Consider the following 21,016-nt stretch of genomic DNA (forward strand, 5'->3'; position numbering starts at 1 on the left):
AGCACCTAGAGCTTGCAGTATTAAGGGAAGAACACACACAGTCTGTATCAGTGGAGAGAATGAGCAGCAATCGCGCACACACAAGTTTCAGGTGTGATTTTCATATTGCGCACACCTATTACTTGTCACGGGTTAGCTTGAAAGAGCATCACATGCTTGAAACAAAGTTGTTTAGCCACAGTTTTGGAAAAGTGCCAACAATTTTGTCCGGACAATTTTTGGGGTTGTGAGAAATTATGTCCAGTTTGCCTTTTTTTTCACTGTTTTTTTTTTTTGTTGTTCCAATAAATACAAAGGAAATAAACGTGTGTAACAAAACGTGTGTAATTTCAATAATGTTATGGGAGAAATACTTCATTTGCAATATGCATATGCAACCACATAAACAGGAGCTAATACAGGAGCTAATAATCCAGCTATCCAGCTCAATGGACTTGTGAACAAACTACTCAGCGATTAAGGGTGTGCAGTCACCTGAAACGCGTCAATGTCGTATATCATGTAACTTGCATCACGATTAAGGGTGTGCAGTCACCTGAAACGCGTCAATGTCGCATATCATGTAACTTGCATCATGATTAAGGGTGCGCAGTCACCTGAAACGCGTCAATGTAGCATATCATGTAACTTGCATCATGATTAAGGGTGTGCAGTCACCTGAAACGCATCAATGTTGCATATCATGTAACTTGCATCTATATTAAGGGTGCAGAGTCACCTGAAATGCGTCGATATCGCACAACATGTAACTTGCATCATGATTAAGGGTGTGTAGTCACCTGAAACACGTCGATATCGCATATCATGTAACCTGCATCGTGATTAAGGGTGTGCAGTCACCTGAAACGCGTCGATATTGCATATCATGTAACTTTCATCAAAGTTTATTCATAAGTCAGTTGAGCTGGATTTTCTCTTGTTTATGTGATCGCCCTACTCTCTGGCGCAGCGTATCCTGTGCTCCGAACATCTAAGGATGTCTATTACGGTGAGCTGGACCTATATTTGTTTCATATGCATATGCAACACCTTCTTCTGTCGTTTTCCTCTCATCATATGTATGTGTTTTTAATATATATTTGTGCAGTAGTCTTCCCCTTGAAGTTGTTTTAAAAAATATTTTGCTTTCAATAAACGTGATGTTACATTGTCATTTGAAATTTAGGTCATGTATCTTATTTATAGGTTTTCAGGACCCATGACCATTAAATATTTGTATTAGTGTTTAACACAAAAAGAAACAAGTCTAAACACATTAGTATAAGACATTCTGTGCGGACAGAAGAAGAAAACCCGCTCTCCTACATAGCGAGGATGCCTGCATTACAGCGAGAGCCCAAAAGAGGGCTTATACTAGTATGGAGACATGAAAGACTTCCTGGCAGTAATTGCAGAGCAGGTTATTTGGAAAAGAACAATGAAACAACAAAAGGAAATCCAGTCTTACGGTTGTCAGGTATCATATCTTATACTGGCCTATATCCAGGAGGTGTGTCCCCATAAGAGTCTATTGAAACAAATATTGGAAGACTGTGTCGTAATCCTGAGCTTAGGTGTGTCCTCTACACTTTATAAATACCTCTCATTTACAACTAGCAACACATGTGACACAACAGTGCAACCGAAGACATCCAAGGAGTAGATCTTCAGACCACAAGGTATGAGTGATGAGATATTTCTTTCGAGTCATTTCCGGATAGCATGGCATTGTTCTCCATATACCAATTAGTGAACAAAATATTATCATATAATGCAGAAGAAAAATATAACTTATATGATTTATTATCATTATGTAATGGGTTAAATAAAAAAGAAACCTGTATTGCTAGATGACCAGATAACTAACCCCCATTACGGGACCCTATTATTATGAGTTGAATTTTTCAATATTGTCCCAAAATCTATTGATTTAGACCGCTCATGCAAATTAGGGATGAAATAAGATGGTTGAAAGGGTAAAACTGATCTTCTATCATCCCTGAGAGGGCATGGATACACAGGGATCATCTAATGTTCTCTCAATCCCTTTGTCATGCACCGGCCCATTGGATTTAAGCACTAGACATAACTCACTAAATTAGTTTTGCTCGAGGTGTTCTGTCTCTTTTCCGGACATAGCTATTTTAGTAAGGGCTCTTTTCAGACGTTCGTGATTATCGGTCTGATCTCGGATCACAATGCTAGGACTGACCGTGCGTCTCCCGACCAGGAGTGTGACAGCCTTATAGAAATAAATGAAGCTGCCACGCTCGCGGTCGGGAGACTCACGGCCAGTCCGTGAATTGCGATCCGAGATGGGACCGATGATCACGGATGTCTGTAAGAGCCCTAAATGTGTTTAGTTTGAAATATCTCTTCTTAGATCATTGTGTTGTTCCTCTGCTATTCCTCCTAGAAATTACGGAATAAATTGACTGGTGGGTGTGTCCCCTACACAGTCCAGCATGGCCCCATCAGTGCTGATAGTGAAGTGACACACCCTGCAGACAAGAGAAATGATAACTCCCAGTTGTATATTTTTTTAGATGTTTCTAAGAGGAATAACATGTCTCAAAAATTATTATTTCAAGAGAAATGTACTAAAGCAGATAAGTCTGTAAAGGTATTAGGTCCTCATTAAGTCCAGGACAGGATTGTGAAGTGAGTCATGTCATTGCATGATTCAACTTTCCCTTGCTTGAGTCACACTTCAAATAGATGTCAACCAGATTGAATCCCTTGTAAAGTGCAATTCAATGGATTACGATCTTAGCGCACTAGAATCACATTGTGTCACAGCTCATGGTTAATTCATTCATCTTTATTCCAAGAGAGCAACAGCAGCAGATATGAGGCAACACAGTGACAGGTTACAATATTAACCCTTGTCAGGGTAAAATCCAGTTGAGTTTAGACATTGGTCCAGTTTGTAATTTAGCCCCAGTGATTCTCAGAATGAAAGGGCAAAAACATTGAAAAAATAAGAATGTGCCTAATTTACAATATTAGAAAATTATACGTGGGGTTAAAGGGGTGTGAATTTTGGCTTAATCTGTGTTCTTTCCACATACATTACATAAGCACATCATATAGTCTATCGAGACCTTTTATATCTGGTCCACATAAAAATAGGGAGACATGTCTTACTCTGGAGCATTTTGCCCATTAAAGCACCACTCCAGCTGGGTTGTTTTCAGTGCTGGAGTGGTGCTTCTAATCTAAGGTCCCTTCCCCCAGTCTTAATCTCATCCTCCAGCGTCTTCACCTTATTTCGATACTGCTCCAGTCTCGCGATACTATCTTGTGACCATAACTTCTGACTGGCCGGAAATCAGAAGTTAAGTCACAAGCTCTCGATGCAAGTCTATGAGAGCCAGAACGAGGATCTCATAGACTTGTATTGAGTTGTGACCTCCGGCTCGTCCAGCAAACACTGGAGCGAACTGGCAGGTCACAAACTGCCGCAGACCAACAAGAGTGGTGGTGATAAAAGGTGAAGATGAGTATAGAAGTAGGGTCAGAGAACTTAGATGAGAAGTACCACTCCTAAGGTGAAATAAAAAACACGCTGAAGTGGTGCTTTAGAGTAAAGGATGATAGCACTGTGTATGGATGCTGCCCATTTTTCACTGACCAATTCGAGAAGATGACTGAGAATCCTCATTCTCATTTTACACATTTACTAATAAAGGATACACACACGGGTATAAAAACCAGATCAGCAAATTGAAGACAAATGGTCCGCTGTTATTTCTGACATAAAACTGACCTGCACATGTGAAAAGGACTCATATCTGGACTCATATCTATAGAGCCCTTTTATTCTAGAAATCAATGATGGTTTGAGATCACAATTTTAACCAAAGTGATCTTCCTCCATATAATCATAACCAGTTGTTTGTTTTTATTGGAATTCCCCTCTATCCATCCGGCGTATGTAATCATACTAATATCATTCCTGTAAGGTTCCCTATTCTTCAGCACTGACACGTAGCTTTTTTTACCAACATTTATATTAATTGTCATCTTTTTATTTTTCATCAACAGCACATCATGAAGCTGAAAAAGTTTGCCCTGCTCATTGTGGTGACCCTCCTGATTTTCCAGCTTTTCCTGGTGGAAGGAAATAAACAAAGAGAAGGAAAAAAAGACAGACAGAAAGGGGCAGGTAGAGAGGAAAACCAAAAATCTCCCACTCGTAATGGAGAGAAACAGAGAGGATCCAAAGGAGGGAGAGGCTCACTTCAACTACAAGGAAAATTTGTTAGTAAAGACAAAGCAGAATGCATCTGGTCTGTATCTGGGACTGAGACGGTGGCTTTAAATGTGGAGTGTGCAAAAGGAGAAACAAAAGTATCCTGCGCCTATGGAGGAAACCCTACAGCATGTCCAAACTATGTTGCAAATCAGAAGTCTTACTGGAAGCAAATCACTCGAGCTCTGAGAAAGCAGAAGAACCTTTGCCAGGACCAAAAAGCTGTCTTTAAGTCCAAGGAATGCAAGAAAGGACCACCAGAGGCACATCTAAGTTACCTCCTGCCTGTTGTGCCAGTACCACACCATGAACACAAAGTCCATGAAGGGTCCAAAGTGGACATTACTGAACCAGCACAGGACTGTGTGGAGGATGCAGATGTTCTTGAGAAGCAACGATTAGCCAAGGAATACTGTGGGAACTCGTGGAGCTCCCTGTGCTCATTCTTCTTCTCAATGGTTCAAGGCAAAAGTTGCTAAGTCAAAATAATTGTTTTTTTACACAATACATTTTCTTCTTTTATTTTATTATTTTTATATAAACGTGCTTCTATATTTAAAATCGTAAGTCAAAAGGCTTTTTTTCCAGATTTGTCTGACATGTCTTCAAGTTCGTTTACTGGATACCGATTGTACAAAATGAATCAACTTTCTAATCTGTGGACTGGTAAAAATTAATAGAACCGATTCATTACTACAGTACTATATATATTATATATTGTTTTTATGTTTTCTTTTTTTTATAAAATAAAGATTTTTTTTTTTACTATGGTTGGTGAACATTATATGTTATATAAGTATACCACTAGTGATTATTCCTACAGGAGGGACTAGAGGCAGCCCTTTCAGGTTTCTCATGGATCGAAATGGGACGCAGCTCAGATTAGTAAAAGGAACCTTCCCCATAAAGGGTTTGAGCTTGAGCCAAGCTTTCTCTGCAGGTGCCACGATTTTATAAAAGCAATGGAGAACCGGTAAGAGATTCCTCTTCTCCCTTACAATAAATAGCAAGCCTGTATGTACAATAAAGAAAGACCTTGGGGCTCTTGGAGAGAATGGGGCCAACCCTTCATTGGTCCTGTCCCCTTTGTTTTGGGTGTTTAGAACCTGTATTGGATTACTCTCTACACAAGTAGTGCATTGTAGGCAAACACTGGCGGGGGGGGGGGGGATTGGCTACAAAGTTGTGAAGAGAATGTAAGTGAGTACCACTTTTGCTCTACGGTTAGGGTGGATATGAGCTCCATGGGTGGGGCTTGGTCATAAGCCATCAGCCGGGACGGAGCATCATTTCAATTGCAGTTACTGGGTTTAAAATATGTTTAAATCGTTATTCCCATCTTCATAGATGCGTGTTGTTGGATAGTTTTGATATTTACCGTATGTTAAAATCTGCAGTTGTTCTGGAGATAGCGCCTTTTTTTAGCAGCTTGTTGCCTAAGAGACCGACCCCCGCTGCTGTCTAGCTTGTAAGCACTGCGCTGAAGCTAGCCGGGATTAGGAGGTAAGAGCGTGCTGCAGAGAGCGCAGCCAGCTTGAAAGGAGTGCTTACAAGCTGAATAGAAAAGTGCTTGTAAGCACTGAGCATGTTTGGTAACCGCAGCTAGACTGCAGTGCTGGTCGGTCACCAAGGCAATGAGCTGTATACAAAAGAAAAGTGTTAACATTTCAAGAGCGGCTAAAAATAATAAATGATTAAACAGTAAATTGCTAAAGTGCTTGTTCTTCCAAACATTACCCAACAATACCCATCTATGAAGATGAAGAATAACCATTTAACTAAAGTATAATCTCACTGAGTATAAAGATAAAACAAGCAAGCACTGCAACAGTTATCATATATATATATATATGTATGTGATAAAACTGGATGTTATTACATTTATTAAAAGTATTATATGTTCACTTAAATGTTGAAGTGTCCTTGCTTTTACAGCTACAGAAAGTACAGTAATATATAATACATAAAATACACAAAATACATACATCACACACTAATAATAAATATAATACATATAAATAATACATAATAGATAAAATACAGGAATAGGTCTACTCCTAAGCCCGCTTCTTTGTGCAATTATCATGAATAAATTATACATGTTATTTTGGATATGTTATTGACCTTTTTTTTAACTCGATAATTTGTTATATTTACTTCAAATGCCTCTCTGTCTTCATTGTGAGAGATATAACTGTTGTAAAAAGTATAGATGTGAAACCCTTTTTTAGTGGAACCCTCCTTTACATTTTCTAAATAAAAATTTAACAAACAGAAAAACTTGTTTGCTTGGTTTTGTTATGTTTTTAGCTATTGTTAACATATTATTATCCTGTTTTAATAGGTTGTACATTTAGTACAGGTACATACTGAAGGTACCATGAAAGTGCTACAAATAACCGGAGAGCAGATGTGATACTGCTTTGATTATCTAAGTTAGAAAACCCTTTTAATCCAAAGAGTTGTTATTTTCCAGAATCAGTTCTATTTTTCAACTACACCTTTATTGGAGCACGTATACACCGTGGACCTCATTCATCACTTCATTTGGGATTTATTGAAGCCACTCTTCTTTTTTTGTCTTTTGGCATTTGCTGTTGTTTTTTGCACATGGGGTTCATGAATTTGGTGCAGAAAGAAAAATGGTCTGCATTTTTTGCTTTAACCAGTTTTGTGATGTTTTTTTTTTTAGTGCCAAAAGTCGCAAATCCTTTAAGATGTCGCAAAATGCGGCAAATTGAAAACTTCCGCAAGGCACGGAATGGCGTGAGATGCGCTAAAAAATGCGACATTTGGTAAAAAAAAAATGAAGAATCGGGGCCCAAGTTTTATTAACTCATTCTGGGGAAAATTGGTTAAAAAAATGAATTCCATCATTGTACATTATAAATTTTGCGGCGTTCATCATGTAGTGTTATCTTTATCCTGCAAGTTCTTCCGATTACGGCGATACCATTGGTCCCAACTTCAAAGTGTTTATGCCAGAAAACTGGTGTAAAACACTTAGAAAAGTCACGATTTTTTGCGCAATGAAGAGTTCCGCAAACATTTTGCGACTTTTCACATTTTAAAGTCAGTTTTGGGCAGCTGTGCCAAAATGGGCATAACTGGGGAGGAGCCAATGCAGGATAGGGCGTGGCTAGGCCCGCCCACCAAATTTATCAAGATAAATTAGGACAGAAATGTTACTCTAGTCCCTGAGTGGAATAACGCACAGTGGTGCACACTGCTTATAAGATGTGCCAAATTTATTAAGTGGTGTGCACTTTTAATAAATTTGGCGCATCTTATTCCTGCACGCCCTTCATTAAGACTGGAGTACGAAATGCCAGTCTTAATGAATCGGGATCTGTAGTCTTTGTGTTTTATCACTTTAATACAAGAACAACTGTCTTTGCAAAGCTATTTTTCACCAACAAAGCAGTGTGACAGCTTATTTTTTTGTAGAATTAAATGAAGTTTTTATTGGTACTATTTTCGGGTGCATTTGACAGCAATTCTGCCACAGTTACACCTGTTGCTCCATTTTAAGACCCCTAATTTTTTTAAAATTTCTTTTACTGAGCTGTGTTGTTTTTCTTGTGTGCAATTTTGGGGTACAACATTTTTTATGACTTTTTATTTATTTATTTATTTTTTTTTACAAAAGGCATTTTATAATGTAAAGAACAGTTTTTTTGTATTTGTTAGTTTTTTAATATATGTTTAAATATTTAATTATTTTTTTTATTACTAAAAATTTTATCTCCACTGGTCGACTCTGAACTTTAATTATCTTGATCATTCTTATATTATACACTGCAATATTTCTTTATTGCAGTGTATTGGTATTATGCCTGTCAGTATGTCATTGATTCTATCAGACCATGCTAGCTTATATCATTACTAAGATCACACCCAAGGGGGGTCACTGTTAGGCTTCCAGCTACCACTGCAGCTCATCAACACAGGGCAAGGGGTGCTGGTGAGTAACAGAGGGCGCTCTCTCCCTCTGCCTAATCATCTAGATGTTGCATTCGCTATTGACTATTGAACATCCGCCCCTTCTTGATCAGAATAGGGGGCAGACATGAGATACCCGGCCGCGGTCACTATACAGTTGATGGAGTTTTGCAACTCCACATCTGAGCACTTGCAGCCCCCGCCAGCACCGGGAAGAGTGCCGGGTGTTTCACCCAGATATTTATGACCTATCTTAAGGAAAGCCCATTAAAGTAAAAATCCCAGACAACCCCTTACCTGACCATTCACACAAATCAGTATAGATTGATCATGGTTTGCCTGGGAGCCGTTATCTCTTTATTCAGGTGATACAGGACCATTGAGAACGTGAGAAATGGGGAGGGTTTCAAATCAGGAACCTAGACTGAAGGGTGGTCTTCCTTAAAATTGCCATACATGTTAAGATTCTTCCCCAAAACACAGTTTAAAGGTAACATGCCAGAACATTTTTAATCATGGAAGTAGTGGTATGGCTGTGCAGAAGCTTGCCCGTCCCCCAATAAAAATTATGTCTTTTATTTAGGAATTTGATGTGCCAGTCATGAAAAATCTACATAGAAGTCATATGCTAATAAGGTTTGTACTGCACTGAGAGGGGGGGGCGTAACAATTATATTTGGACTTCTTCTGAGGGCACTGACAGGTGCTTGGTTTGTATATCCAGGCATCATCCAGACGAAATCTTCGAGACAGTGCTGCTTTTGCCAATTCTTCTGGGTGGTCTTCCCCTTTCTTGGGATCTTCCTAGAGAGTTGAGACGTGTCACCTATTTCCATCATCAATGATCTGTAAGACAGCATCCAGCTCCATTTATTAAGCAGAAGATGGAAACTCCCAAGTGTATAGTCGCAATGGCGATTGGGTTTTATGCAGTCTGTAATAAATATACTTTGATTACTGTGAAGAACATTTTACAATTCCTTGGCGTTGAAATTTGACAGCAGATCTTCCTGGTGCAAGAGAATGAGCAGCGAGCAGATAAGTTGCAGGGGGACGGAACGGTTGAAATGACTGTAGTACTAGCACATAAACACATTAATAATGTAACTTGATAGACATGCACTTCTCCATGTCTCAGTACAACTAAGCAAGAACATTTCTGAGGTTGCAGTCCCTTTATAGAGTTTATTGGCAGAATCAGATTAACAATAAACCTGTTTTACAGCTTTATATTTCTTTTCTTGTAAAATATAAAATGCCTTTGAACATAGGTCCAAAACCAAGAAAAGAGCAGAGGTATTGTGCACATGACACAGATATGTAGTGAAACTCCCGAGGGCGGCTACGTCTCACATATAAGACGTCTTTACAATTTCTAGATCATCAGTTTCAAAAGAATAAAATCAATGTATCTCCTGTGTCTAGTTTTAAAAAGGATTTGTCACTACATCAAAATGGCACAGCTTTTGCCCTTATTTATTCCCACTGCTCCCTAGAGTATTCCGTTTTGTTGTTTGTTTCTTTATTCCGCCTTACGGTTCCAAAGATATGGGCCTTTTTATTTAATAATACTTTTTATGTTTTTTACCATGTAAAATATCTCCTGAAAAGATAGTTTAGGGAAACTGCTTGGATATATAGGAATTCATATGTCTTAGGCTCGGTTCATATTTATCCAGTGCCCTCTGTCGAGCACTACCACTGGGTTTCTGTTGGAATCTCTGAAAAACCAAATTCAGACAGAAAACCCGATAAAAGCATTCACCGGAATGAATCCGATGGAGTCAGTGTGAACACTGTCTGGCCTCTGTAATGGCAGTAATTGTCTTTCTTAGACATGCATAAAAATGTGGTTTTCCTGCTCAAAGACCCTGTAACCGCCATGGTAGTCCTGTGAAGCTCAGGCACAGGATGCGATTATTTTTATTTATTTCACTCACTTATATAGCCATTAATTCCACAGCACTTTATATCATCATCACTGTCCCCATTGGGACTCACAATCTACATTCCATATCAGTCTTTGTGGTGTGGGAGGAAATTGAAGAACCCGGAGGAAACCCACGGAAACCCAGGGTGAACATACAAACTCCTTACAGATGTTGTCCTTGGTGGGACTAGAATTGAACCCAGGACCCCAGCAGTGCTAACCACTGAGCCACCGTGCTGCCCATAGACTTCATAGGAGAACCACAATTTTGCTGTACACTGTAGATATATACAGTATATTTTAAGCAATCTATCAATTCCAGTTTCAAGTTCCCTAAAGAAACTAAAAAACAAAGTAAAAATTAAAAAAAAAATGTTTTAAAAAGTAAAAAATTACATAAAAGTTTTAATCATCCCTCTTTAATAGAAAGTAACCATACTTGGTATTGTTATTTTCCCCCAAAAAATCGGAATGCCACCGCCCCCCCCAAAAAAAAAAAAAACAATAAAGAGAGATCAAAATGTCTTAAGTAGCCCAAAATGGTATCACTAACAACATCAGCTCAGGTCACAAAAAAACAATCTCCTTTGACAGAAGAATAAAGAGAAGGTACAAGATTTCGGAAATGGCAAAAAAAAACAGAACTTCTTTTTGAACAAATCTCAGAAATTTTTTCACCACTAAAAAACAAAAAAATCTGGACAAATTTGGCATCATTCTCATCATACTGATTTTAAGAGTCATGATGCCAGCATTTAGCTCTTTAAAGACAAGTCCAGCAATATCTTTACATGGGCAGTTCGTTCCTCTGTTAGCGAGAAATAAGCATTTGAATCTATATGGAAATGAGGCTCAAGTGATTTCAGCTTGTGGAAGCTTTTCCCAAGAATCTGTCGCTCCAGCTCATCCTCCCAGACTAAAAACATCAGCTCTCAGCCACTCCAGAAATGGCGCATCTATAAGGTGCGCCAAATCTTGCGCTTAGTCTCTGCTCTTCCCACTTGCCCTGGTGCATTGGCAAGTGGGGTAATAGGGTTGGGGTTGATGTTAGCTTTGTATTGGCAGCTAACATCAAGCCTAGGAGTTAGTATGAGACGCTCCCATTAATAACCTCATAGTCAAACTGTAAATAAAAAACACCCAGAATAAAGTCTTTTATTTGAAATAATAACACAGACTTTTTTAAATAAAAAAAGTACAGTTATACTCACCTTTACGCCTAATCCCCTGAAGCCCATATCCCCTGTAAAAGAATAAAAATAATAAACCAACATAATCCTCACCTGTCTGACGTGAAGATAATCCTCTGTCCCACGTCGTGTCTAACACTGCTACATCTAGATGCCAGGCTGAATGGTTGCATGAAGCGACTATTCAGCCTGGCATCCAGCAGAGACACTGAGCTGCGCATGCTTGCACAGCATCAGTGCCTCGCTGTGACGGGAAAAAGGTGAGCGAAATTCATAGCTAATGAACTCGTTCACCTCACTGATGTCATCGTGAGCGTAAGAAATTTCATGCGCTCGCGGTGATGTGAGAAAGGTGAGCGGAGTTCAGAGCAAATGAACTCTGTTCACCTCAATGACGTCAGCGCGAGCACCGTGGGGAAGTTCTCATGGCACTCGCGCTGACGTCACTGAGGTGAACGGACTTCGTTGGTCTGAACTCCGCTCACCTTTTTACCACCACCGTGAGGCACTGATTCTGTGCCTGCACGCGTAGCTCTGTGTCTCTGCTGGATGCCAGGCTGAATAGTCACATCATTCAGCCTGGCATTTAGATGTAGCAATGCTAGACGCGTCGTGGGACAAATGGATTATCTTCTCGCCGGACAGGTAAGGAATATGGTTGTGAATTTTTTTTTATTTTACAGGGGACATGGGTATCAAATGGATTATCTTCACGTCAGACTGGTGAGGATTATGTTGGTTTATTATTTTTATTGTTTTACAGTGGACATGGGCTTCAGTGGATTAGACATAAAGGTGAGTATAATTGTGTTTTCCTATTTTTATTTAAAAAAGGAGTCTGTGTCATTATTTCAAATAAAGGACTTTATTCTGGGTGTTTTTTATTTACAATATGACTATGGGGATAGTAATGAGATCATCTTAAAGATGCCTCTCCATTACTAACCCCTGGGATTGATGTCAGCTGCTAATAGAAAGCTAGTGCTAATTCACCCCCAACCCTAATACTTGCACCAGATCAAGTGGGAAGAGCGGAGGCTGAGCGCCAGATTTGGGGAATCTTATGGATGCACCATTTGTTGGGTGGCTGAGAGCTGATGTTTTTAGCCTATTAATATCAGCCCACAGCTGTCTACCTAGCCTTTGCTGGTTGTTAAAATAGGGGGGGACTCCACATCATTATTTTTGGGGGGTCCCCCATTTTAATAACCAGCAAAGGCTAAGTATATAGCTGTGAGATTATATTAATAGCCTGGAAAGCTCCATGGGTATTACCCCCTTCCCAGGCTATAAACATCAGCCCCCCGCTGTCCAATTTCCCTCTGCTGGTTAATAAAATTTCAGGGGAGCCCACGCCATTTTTTTCAGAAATGTATTTTATTTATTACTAAAATACATGTACAGTGAGGCAAAGCACTGATTATATACCTCGCTCACATATTTCTATCTATCTATCTATAAATGTTTAGAACAATATTTCCTTTGAAATCTATCTTTAAATGACATAGAAAATTACTCTATGTAAAAGCTAATGTTAAAATCGCATTGTATGCGGATTGCATTCGCATTTCATTCAGACGTCATTCAGATGCTAGGTGAGAAAAATCACATTGTACTGGCATGAAAAATGCATGACACAACAACATCAGACTGATTTTTTTAACAGTGATAGGTATGAGCCCTAAAGGAGGAAAATACAGGATAGGTAAAGGTATTGCTGGACTTGTCTTTGAAACAGCTACCTGCGCATATAAATGAACAAAAATATATATTTTTTGGGGGGGTTGAAGTCCTACTGACAGACTCTGCTACTTTTACTCCTTGTTTCTTGTCCACAAAGGCAAAGACAAGAGCGCTAAGAAGATCAAAAATGCTATTATCACCAAGCACAACTAGTCTAAAGTGTACAAGACTATCTGAAAGCTCGGCATCCTGGCTTCCATAGTTTGAAATATTATCAAAAGTTTGCTATGCATGAAATGGTGAAAAACCTTCCAGGTTGTGGTAGAAACAGGAAAATTTAGAAAAAGAGATGACTGAACCTTAATTTAGAAAAAGAGATGATTGAACCTTATGTTAGTTCGAAATGTGTCAAAGATACCACATACAACAACGAAGGAACTTTAAGCTCAGCTGGTGAATTCTGGTGTGATGGCTTCAATGCATAAAATATGCCACACATTGCACAAAAAAGGGCTCTACGGCTGAAAGCAGTGGGGGGAAACCACTGCTTAAAAAAGGTATACAAAGGGCAACTGAATGTCACAAATTGTTACACAGTTGAACCACAATCCTTCTGGGAAAATGTTCTATGGACAGATAGAACCAGGTTGGAGATTTTTGTCAATACCTACCAGAATTGTTTGTAGAAGATGTGCAAGAAGTTTACAGATGCCCACAAAGCACATTTGGAGGCTGTCACTGCCAAAGATTGTGCAAGTATTAGAGAAGAATGCCTTTAATCCTGCCATATCATATAATAATATACTATGTTTCCTCTTTATTTATTTTAATGAATGAATGTATGTATATGTAGCACCCCGAGGACTCGGTTGCTACAGGGGTATTGCACCTCAAACCAGAGGTGTGGTATTCCACTCCCGGGTAAGGATGGAGTGTGGGACTGAGCTCAGTAGGCTGCATGCACTACATACATCCCATTTCCGGGGGACAGAACTACGGTACTCCCACCAAGTAGATGTGCAGGTACGACAGTGTCTGTCCCTGGCTGGAGTGGGAGGGGGGGTGGAACATCCCAGTAGTGTAGGGGCAGATAGGGGAGGGACTCTGGGCATAGGTAGGAGCCCATTGGGTGCTAGTCACCTGGGCTCGGGTGTCAGAGGGAGTATATAAGGTGGGCACCATCTTTAGACAGGGTCTGTTCAGCCTGGAGGAGTGGAGAAAGGAGCTGGGCATAGAGGTAGGAGCCCATTGGGTGCTAGTCACCTGGGCTCACACATAGAGGGAGTATATATGGTGGGCACCATCTTAGGACAGGGTCAGTCAGTCTGAGGAGGAGCAGAGCAGAGGAGCTCAGCCAGGAGGGCTGACAGGGAGCTGTGGCTCCGGCTGGGCCCAGCTCCAGGGCCAGGCCTGAAGCAGAGAGGAAGAAGAAAGGCCCAGAGACGCAGAAAAGAGGGAACCCTAAGATCCCAGAAGCAAACCAAAAAGGGTGAAGGGTTGGCAGAAGAGGGCACCGGATCCCAAGCTGGCGGAGGCAAAAGTAACCCTTAACCAGGAACCGGAGGTCGTGGGCAAGCTTTGCCACGACCCTCACCACATCCACCAGGAAGGTACACCAAGAGTAGGGTCAGGAAAGCCAGAGAAGGTTTTACCATAGAAGGCCCAAGGGAACCGGACAAAGGTGGATCCCTGGTGGGGACGGCCAGGAGAAAGAGAGAGAGAGGGAAGCTCAGGGCCACGCTCCGGAACTGCCTGGGGGTTGGCCGAGTCCAGGACCTGGTGGATGCAGCACGGCTCAGGTGGTCACTCAAGGCCAGAGTGACTGAAGGAACACCTGTGAGTAAAAACCCTGAAACTGCATCTCACGTCTCTGACTCTCCTTTCTGCACTATCACTACCCCCATCATCCGCACCAGCTGCCCTGAGGCCATACCCCTCCCGTTGGGGGTTATACCACCATCGCTGCACCCATACTACCGGCCTCAGCGGACTGTTCTGCAGCGGCGGCCTTGTGACCGCAAATCAACGGGTGGCGTAGTCGACACAGAAACAACATCTACCAAGACTGCCACACACTTAGTTTGACACCCTGGGCACGGACCGGGTTACCGCCACGAGACTACTACCCCCATCTGATCCGGCTCCGGGTAAGCCCCCGTGCGCGCGATGCTGCACGACACAGCAGGCCCAGGGGCGCGTCATATACAGTATATATTCCCCGGAAAAAAAATACCCCGAAAAGAAGGCATTAGGAGGTATGGGGGCGAGCTTGGCAATTGCCCAGGACCCCCACTCTCATAGCGTTTCTATTCCGAGGCTAAGACTGCTTAAGAGCCTTTGGTGTAAACATGGTCATGTGACCATAATATCATCAAAGGTCCTTAAACTGTGTGAGTCTGGAGGAGGTGAAGAGGAGACAGACTGGTATGCAGGGCCAGCATTGGAGGGAAGGGGGAGGGGGGGGCTGGGCAATTTCTTAGGGCCCCCAGTGTTTCTATTCCGAGGTTATGACTGTCTATGGGCCTTTAACTGTGGGAGTTTAGAGGAACTAAAGAGGTACAGGCTGGTATGTACTGTATGTGCAGTGTGTGTATACACATGTGTGTGTGCACTGTGTGTGTGTATACACGTGTATGTGCACTTTGTGTGTGATTACATGATTATATTTGAATAAATGTTGATTTTTTGTTCAAGAATAAATGTGGATTGTTCTTCATGGAAAAAAATAAGAAAATAAGACATCCCCTAAAAATAAGCTCTACCCATCTATAAGAGAAAAAAAATGTAAGACTGTCTTATTTTTGGGGAAACAGTTGAAATATATCCCATAATGTTTGAAGATGTTGGGTTTTATAACAAGCAATCACAGGTGCCAAAACCTGTAAGTGCCATAAATGGCTAAACCCCACCTCCCATCTGCATGTTGGTCAGATGTATGTGTTTTGCAGCATTCTTTTGACTTTTAGGCTCCATATCTCACCATCTACTACTTCTAACGTGAGACTACCGTCATTTTATAGACAGTCATCTTGGCTATCTCACACATAAATTTGACTTGCAACGCACATCCAGTTGAAGTTTGTGCTGGTGGGCTCCCCCACCTGAACGAGCCCGGACGCGACCTCTGTGACCGCGATTGTTACGTTCCTGTTTCCGAATGATGCCACATTGTTAAAATTAGAAGAGCAGATTTGTCACATACAGTACCTTGGTAAGTTGATTTTGTGAGTCCGTACATTTTTTAGTCCTGGAAATAATGTGAACATACGCTATTATATTTCTGTAGAAATGTAATTGCTATCAGGACTTGTCACTGTGTTTACACTAACAAACAAGAGAACAAGGTATTTGAATAATTCATTGTGCAGATGAGTAAACGATCAGGAATGTTTCACTACAGAGTAAATTAGTCATCAATCATTAGAATCAGTTCTTAAAGGGAATCTGTCAATAGAATCAACCCTACTAAACTGTCTATATGGACAAGTAGGTCAAAGGAAGCTGAATAAAATGATACCTTAATATCTGAGACTTATTTAGGAGAAATCCACGTTTTTCTTATTATGTAAATGAGCTGTTAAGATCTATGGGCCGGACATAGATCTCCCTTTAAGTCTATGTTCACACAAAATGCTTTTTTTTTTGCGGATCCATTCTAAAAACAGCTATAAAAGTCACTGAAAATGCTTTAAAGATTCCTCGTATTCACTTCAATATTAATCTACTTTGCTGTTTATATGTTAATTTTTTTCAGCATTTCTTTTTGTCTTCAGGTTTTGAAAAATCTGGTGGAAAAAAAAGAGAAGTGCACGTCATTTCTTTGAATTACTTTTCTATATTTATGGTTACAAAAAGGGTCTAATATATCAAATGTATCATAATTATGTTTGTGAGGAAAGTTCTTAAATACTGACATGTCGGGACTATTAACCTGCCATAGGGAATTTGTGTCATGAGGAAATTTACCTAATACATTACGTAAATGGAAACACGTTAGTACTGGTGCTATCTGGGGGCCTCTGCTATTACACGATTCTAAATGGAATCTACAAAATACATATTACCAAAAGGAATAAATGCACTTCCGGTCTCATAAGTAATGAATTAAAATAATGTTTAGAGACTTTAGGACCAATTCTATTAAAGGGAACCTGTCATGTGAAAAATGCTATTAATTTGCAGATATGGGGTTAATCTACATAGCAATAGCGTTTTGAAGCCACGCGGCCACCACACTAGAAGTCCGGCTACTGGGAGTAAATTAAAAGGGAATTCCCATCTCCAAGATCCTATCCCAATATGTAGTAGGTGTAATCATAATAATAATATTAACAAATACTTCAAATTAGAAATGTAGTATAGTTCTTCTGATTTGCTATGTTGCTTACCCCATGTGCAGGGCATTGCAGTAGCTTAGGTATCCATGGTTACAACTACTAATAACTAACTGTCGCTATATGAGAGGCCGTAACCATGGTTTCCTAAGCTACTGCAATGCCCTGCAATGAGATAATCGACATAGCAGACCTCAGTGGTAATGTGCTACTATCACCACTGCAGTGATTGGCAGCAGAAGTCAAGTACGGGTAATCAGACCACTGCTGGACAGCTAGCAATGGACGATGGGACCACTGGAGCAGCTGCAAATTTACTAGGTGAGAGTTATTTTTGTTAGTCCTTTTTTACATTTTAGTACTTAAAGGGAATCTGTCACCCCTGAAATGCAAACTAAACTAATTAAACAGTCATATAGGAGACTTATGCCCAATAAAAATCATATAAGCAGTACATATGTCTCCTGTAATTTCTTTTAAAACTCTTTTTATGACATATGCAAATGAGGGGGCTTCGATGCACGCTTGGCATGGCCAAGAACAGTGAGTAAGCACTGCCTGAACCCTAACCGAGGTGCTACACTTGCACAGTGACTATAAGGGTATGTGCACACGATGCAGAAATGAAGCAGAAAATTTCTGCATCATTTCTGCATCTCCCTGGCAGAAAAAAACGCATGCTGATTGTGCATGCGTTTTTCCTGCGGAATACATGCGGATTCACATGCGTTTCCACATGCGTTTCCGCATGTGGATTGACAAGCGCTTTCCAGGCGATTTTAGCATCACCTGGAAAGTGCTTGACAACTAGGTCACACTATATAAATCCATGCAACCGGCATGGATTTATATAGTGTGACCCGAGAGAGTGTATATACTTACCTCCGATGGCCTGCGCTGTCCTGCTCAATCCGTTCTCCCTCGCCGGCAACTTTGAATTGAACGACCTGCCGACGTCAGCGTCACGTGACCCGTCACATGAGTCTGACGTCAGCGCAGGTCCTACAACTCACTGCAAGTGCCGGGAACCAAGCAGGATGGTAAGTATACATTTATTTTTTATTTAATTCTTGTTTTACAGCTTTTTTAATGGTACCTGGGTGTGGATGAGACTCTCCTCTCCTCCACACCCGGGTACCATCCGCACATTAGAACGCGCCAATAACGCAAGTACAGATGCAGTCTTGCGGAATTGGTGCGTTCTAATGCAAGTCATTGGTGGCAAAAACGCCGCGTTTACGCAAAATGAATTGACATGCTGCGGATTTTTGAGCGCAGCGTTTACGCTGCGGAAAAATCCCCATCATGGGCACAGCACATGCGGATTTCAATTGGGGAACATTGCTGCCCTTCTACCATGCGATTTTAATGCGTTTCCGCAACTGCAAAAACGCCGCGGAAACGCGTTAAATACGCATCGTGTGAACTCAGCCTAAAGGAGTCAGCGGTGGCATAGTGTCGGTGCAGACCTCCTTTCATCATTGCTGCCGCTCTCTACACTGATACACCCAGAAGGCTTCAGAGAAGATCAGTTGCGTGCTTCTCCAGTGTTCAGTGCATCACAGAGGACAATGTAACTTATAGGATTCAGGCATCGCTAGCTCTGGCCAAGTGAGCTCTGTTAATCAGAGTTAGAACCGCTCAATATGCAAATTGAGGGGGGCGTAAAGTTGCACCGAGATTTTGGCCATGCCAAGGGTGCATCGAAGTCGCCTCATTTGGACAGCAATGTAATATATACTGTTTATCTGACTTTTATAGAGGCTAAGTCCTCTATATAACTGTTTAATTTGCATTTTGGGAGTTACAGAATCTCTTTAACCCCTTCCTGCAAAATGATGCAACAATACATCTTGATGACAAGTGCTTTCCCACATTCCAATGTACAGTTATGTCACAGGGAGGGCATTGGCTCTGGAGTCGTGCCAGTGCCAATCACAGTGGGTGTTATACACAGCTAAATTCCTACTTCATATACTGGAACCAAAGCTAGCTCCAATCCCAGCGCTTTAACCCCTCAGATGTCGCCGTCAGTGGTGAAAGCAGCAAGTGAGGAGTCCGACACAGGGAGATCTCCTCTCAGGTCAATCCATCATCACCACTGTAGCCCAATCGAGGGGTATCAATGGCCTTCTTGTCTGCCATAAATCTCAACCTATCAGAGCCTGTCGGGGTCTAATAGGTTACCTGTTAGTCGAACACTGACAGGTTAGATAATGATGAACTGTACTACATAAGTTATACAGTGTATTAAAGCGATCAAATTTTCACATTCAAGTCCTCTTGCGAGACTAGCAAGTATTATAAAAAAAAATGTTTTTAATTGTAAATAAAATATATAAATTCCAGTTTTAATAATAAAAAAATGTCCACAAACCCCAGAAAAAACAACACATATGTAATATCACCGCATTCTTAAAGAGGTTGTCCACTACTTTTACACTGATTAGGTCATCCATGTCTGACTGGCTGGGGTCCGACACCCTGCACCCCCAACGATCAGCTGATATCAGTGTCTGCGGCCATGGCTGACGACCAGAAATACACACTTGCCGAGCTGCTCCGTCTACTTGTAGTGGCCGGCGCTTGGTACTGCACATCCGCCTCCTATTCAAATCAATATGAGGCGGATGTGCAGTACCCTGCGGTGGCCACTACAATTAAACTGAGCAATTCGGCAAGTGAGTACCTCCGGCCGGTGGCCACTGCCAGCACTGAGAGCACCTGATTGGCGGGGGGTGCCAGGTGTAGGACCCAAACCGATCAGACATTGATGAACTATCCTAAGGATAGGCCATGAATGTAAAAGTAGTGGACAACATCTTTAATGACCCATACTATAAGACTATTATAATTTATGTTGCATGGTGAATGCAAGAAAACAAATATGAAAAACTATGCCAGAATTGCAGTTTCTATTCATCTTGCCTCACAAAAAAATAAAATAAAAAGTGTTAAAAAGATTGTATGGTGCCACTAATAATAATAATAATAATAATCTTTTTATTTATAATAATCTTTTTATTTATAAAAAGTAAGTATAACCAATAGAAACTACAGCTTGTTATGCAAAAACAATCTCTCACAGAGAAAAGTGAAAAAATGATGGCTCTCACAGTATGTAAAAAAAGAGATTTTTTTTTTTAAAAAGTGATTTTCTTGTACAAAACTAGTAAAAGATAAAAAAAGAAATTCCATATCACCGAAATTGTATGGACAAGCAGAATAAAGTTAACATGTCAATTATACTGCACTGAGAACATCATAAAAAATGCAATTACACGTTTTTGTTTCAGATTTAGCTTTTTCTTTTTATATTTCCTATGAAAAAAAGAAAGAATCCCATAATGGTACCAGTAAAAACTATAGCTTATCTTGCAAAAAATCGAGCTCTCGCACAATTTCGTCTACAGAAAAATAAGAAAATAATAAAAAAGTCATCAGAATATTGTGACCAAAATATATTTTTTAAAAAGTAATTTTTGCACAAAAATACCAAAACTAACATAAATAAACTATATGAATATGGCATTGCTGTAATTGTATCGTCCGACAGAATAAAGATAACAACATGTCAGTTATACCTAATGGTTAATGATGTTTAAAAAGATAAAATACATTCAGAACTAATTTTTGTTTGTTCATTTTGCCTCCCCTAGAAGTGATCATAAAACTGCATGTACCACAAAATGATATCAATAAA

At 40.5% G+C, this 21,016-nt stretch overlaps 1 protein-coding gene across 1 annotated transcript; it reads left to right on the forward strand.

Annotated features, from left to right (window-relative positions):
- Nucleotides 1–1,505: 1,505 nt before the first annotated feature.
- On the forward strand, nt 1,506–6,514 carry FGFBP1 (fibroblast growth factor binding protein 1). Its single transcript, XM_073647245.1, has 2 exons — nt 1,506–1,658; nt 4,027–6,514. The coding sequence occupies exon 2, from the start codon at nt 4,033–4,035 to the stop codon at nt 4,711–4,713; it is 681 nt and encodes a 226-aa protein (XP_073503346.1). The 5' UTR covers nt 1,506–1,658; nt 4,027–4,032; the 3' UTR covers nt 4,714–6,514.
- Nucleotides 6,515–21,016: the final 14,502 nt, after the last annotated feature.

The sequence above is a fragment of the Phyllobates terribilis genome, unplaced genomic scaffold (assembly GCF_046119375.1).
Source record: "Phyllobates terribilis strain yellow unplaced genomic scaffold, ASM4611937v1 Scaffold_1__5_contigs__length_1240528914, whole genome shotgun sequence".
In the NCBI taxonomy this organism is placed as follows: domain Eukaryota; kingdom Metazoa; phylum Chordata; class Amphibia; order Anura; family Dendrobatidae; genus Phyllobates; species Phyllobates terribilis.

What these genes read in the sequence shown, in the direction of transcription:
- FGFBP1 (XM_073647245.1), top strand. Translation starts at nt 4,033, where the DNA reads ATGAAGCTGAAAAAGTTTGCCCTGCTCATTGTGGTGACCCTCCTGATT.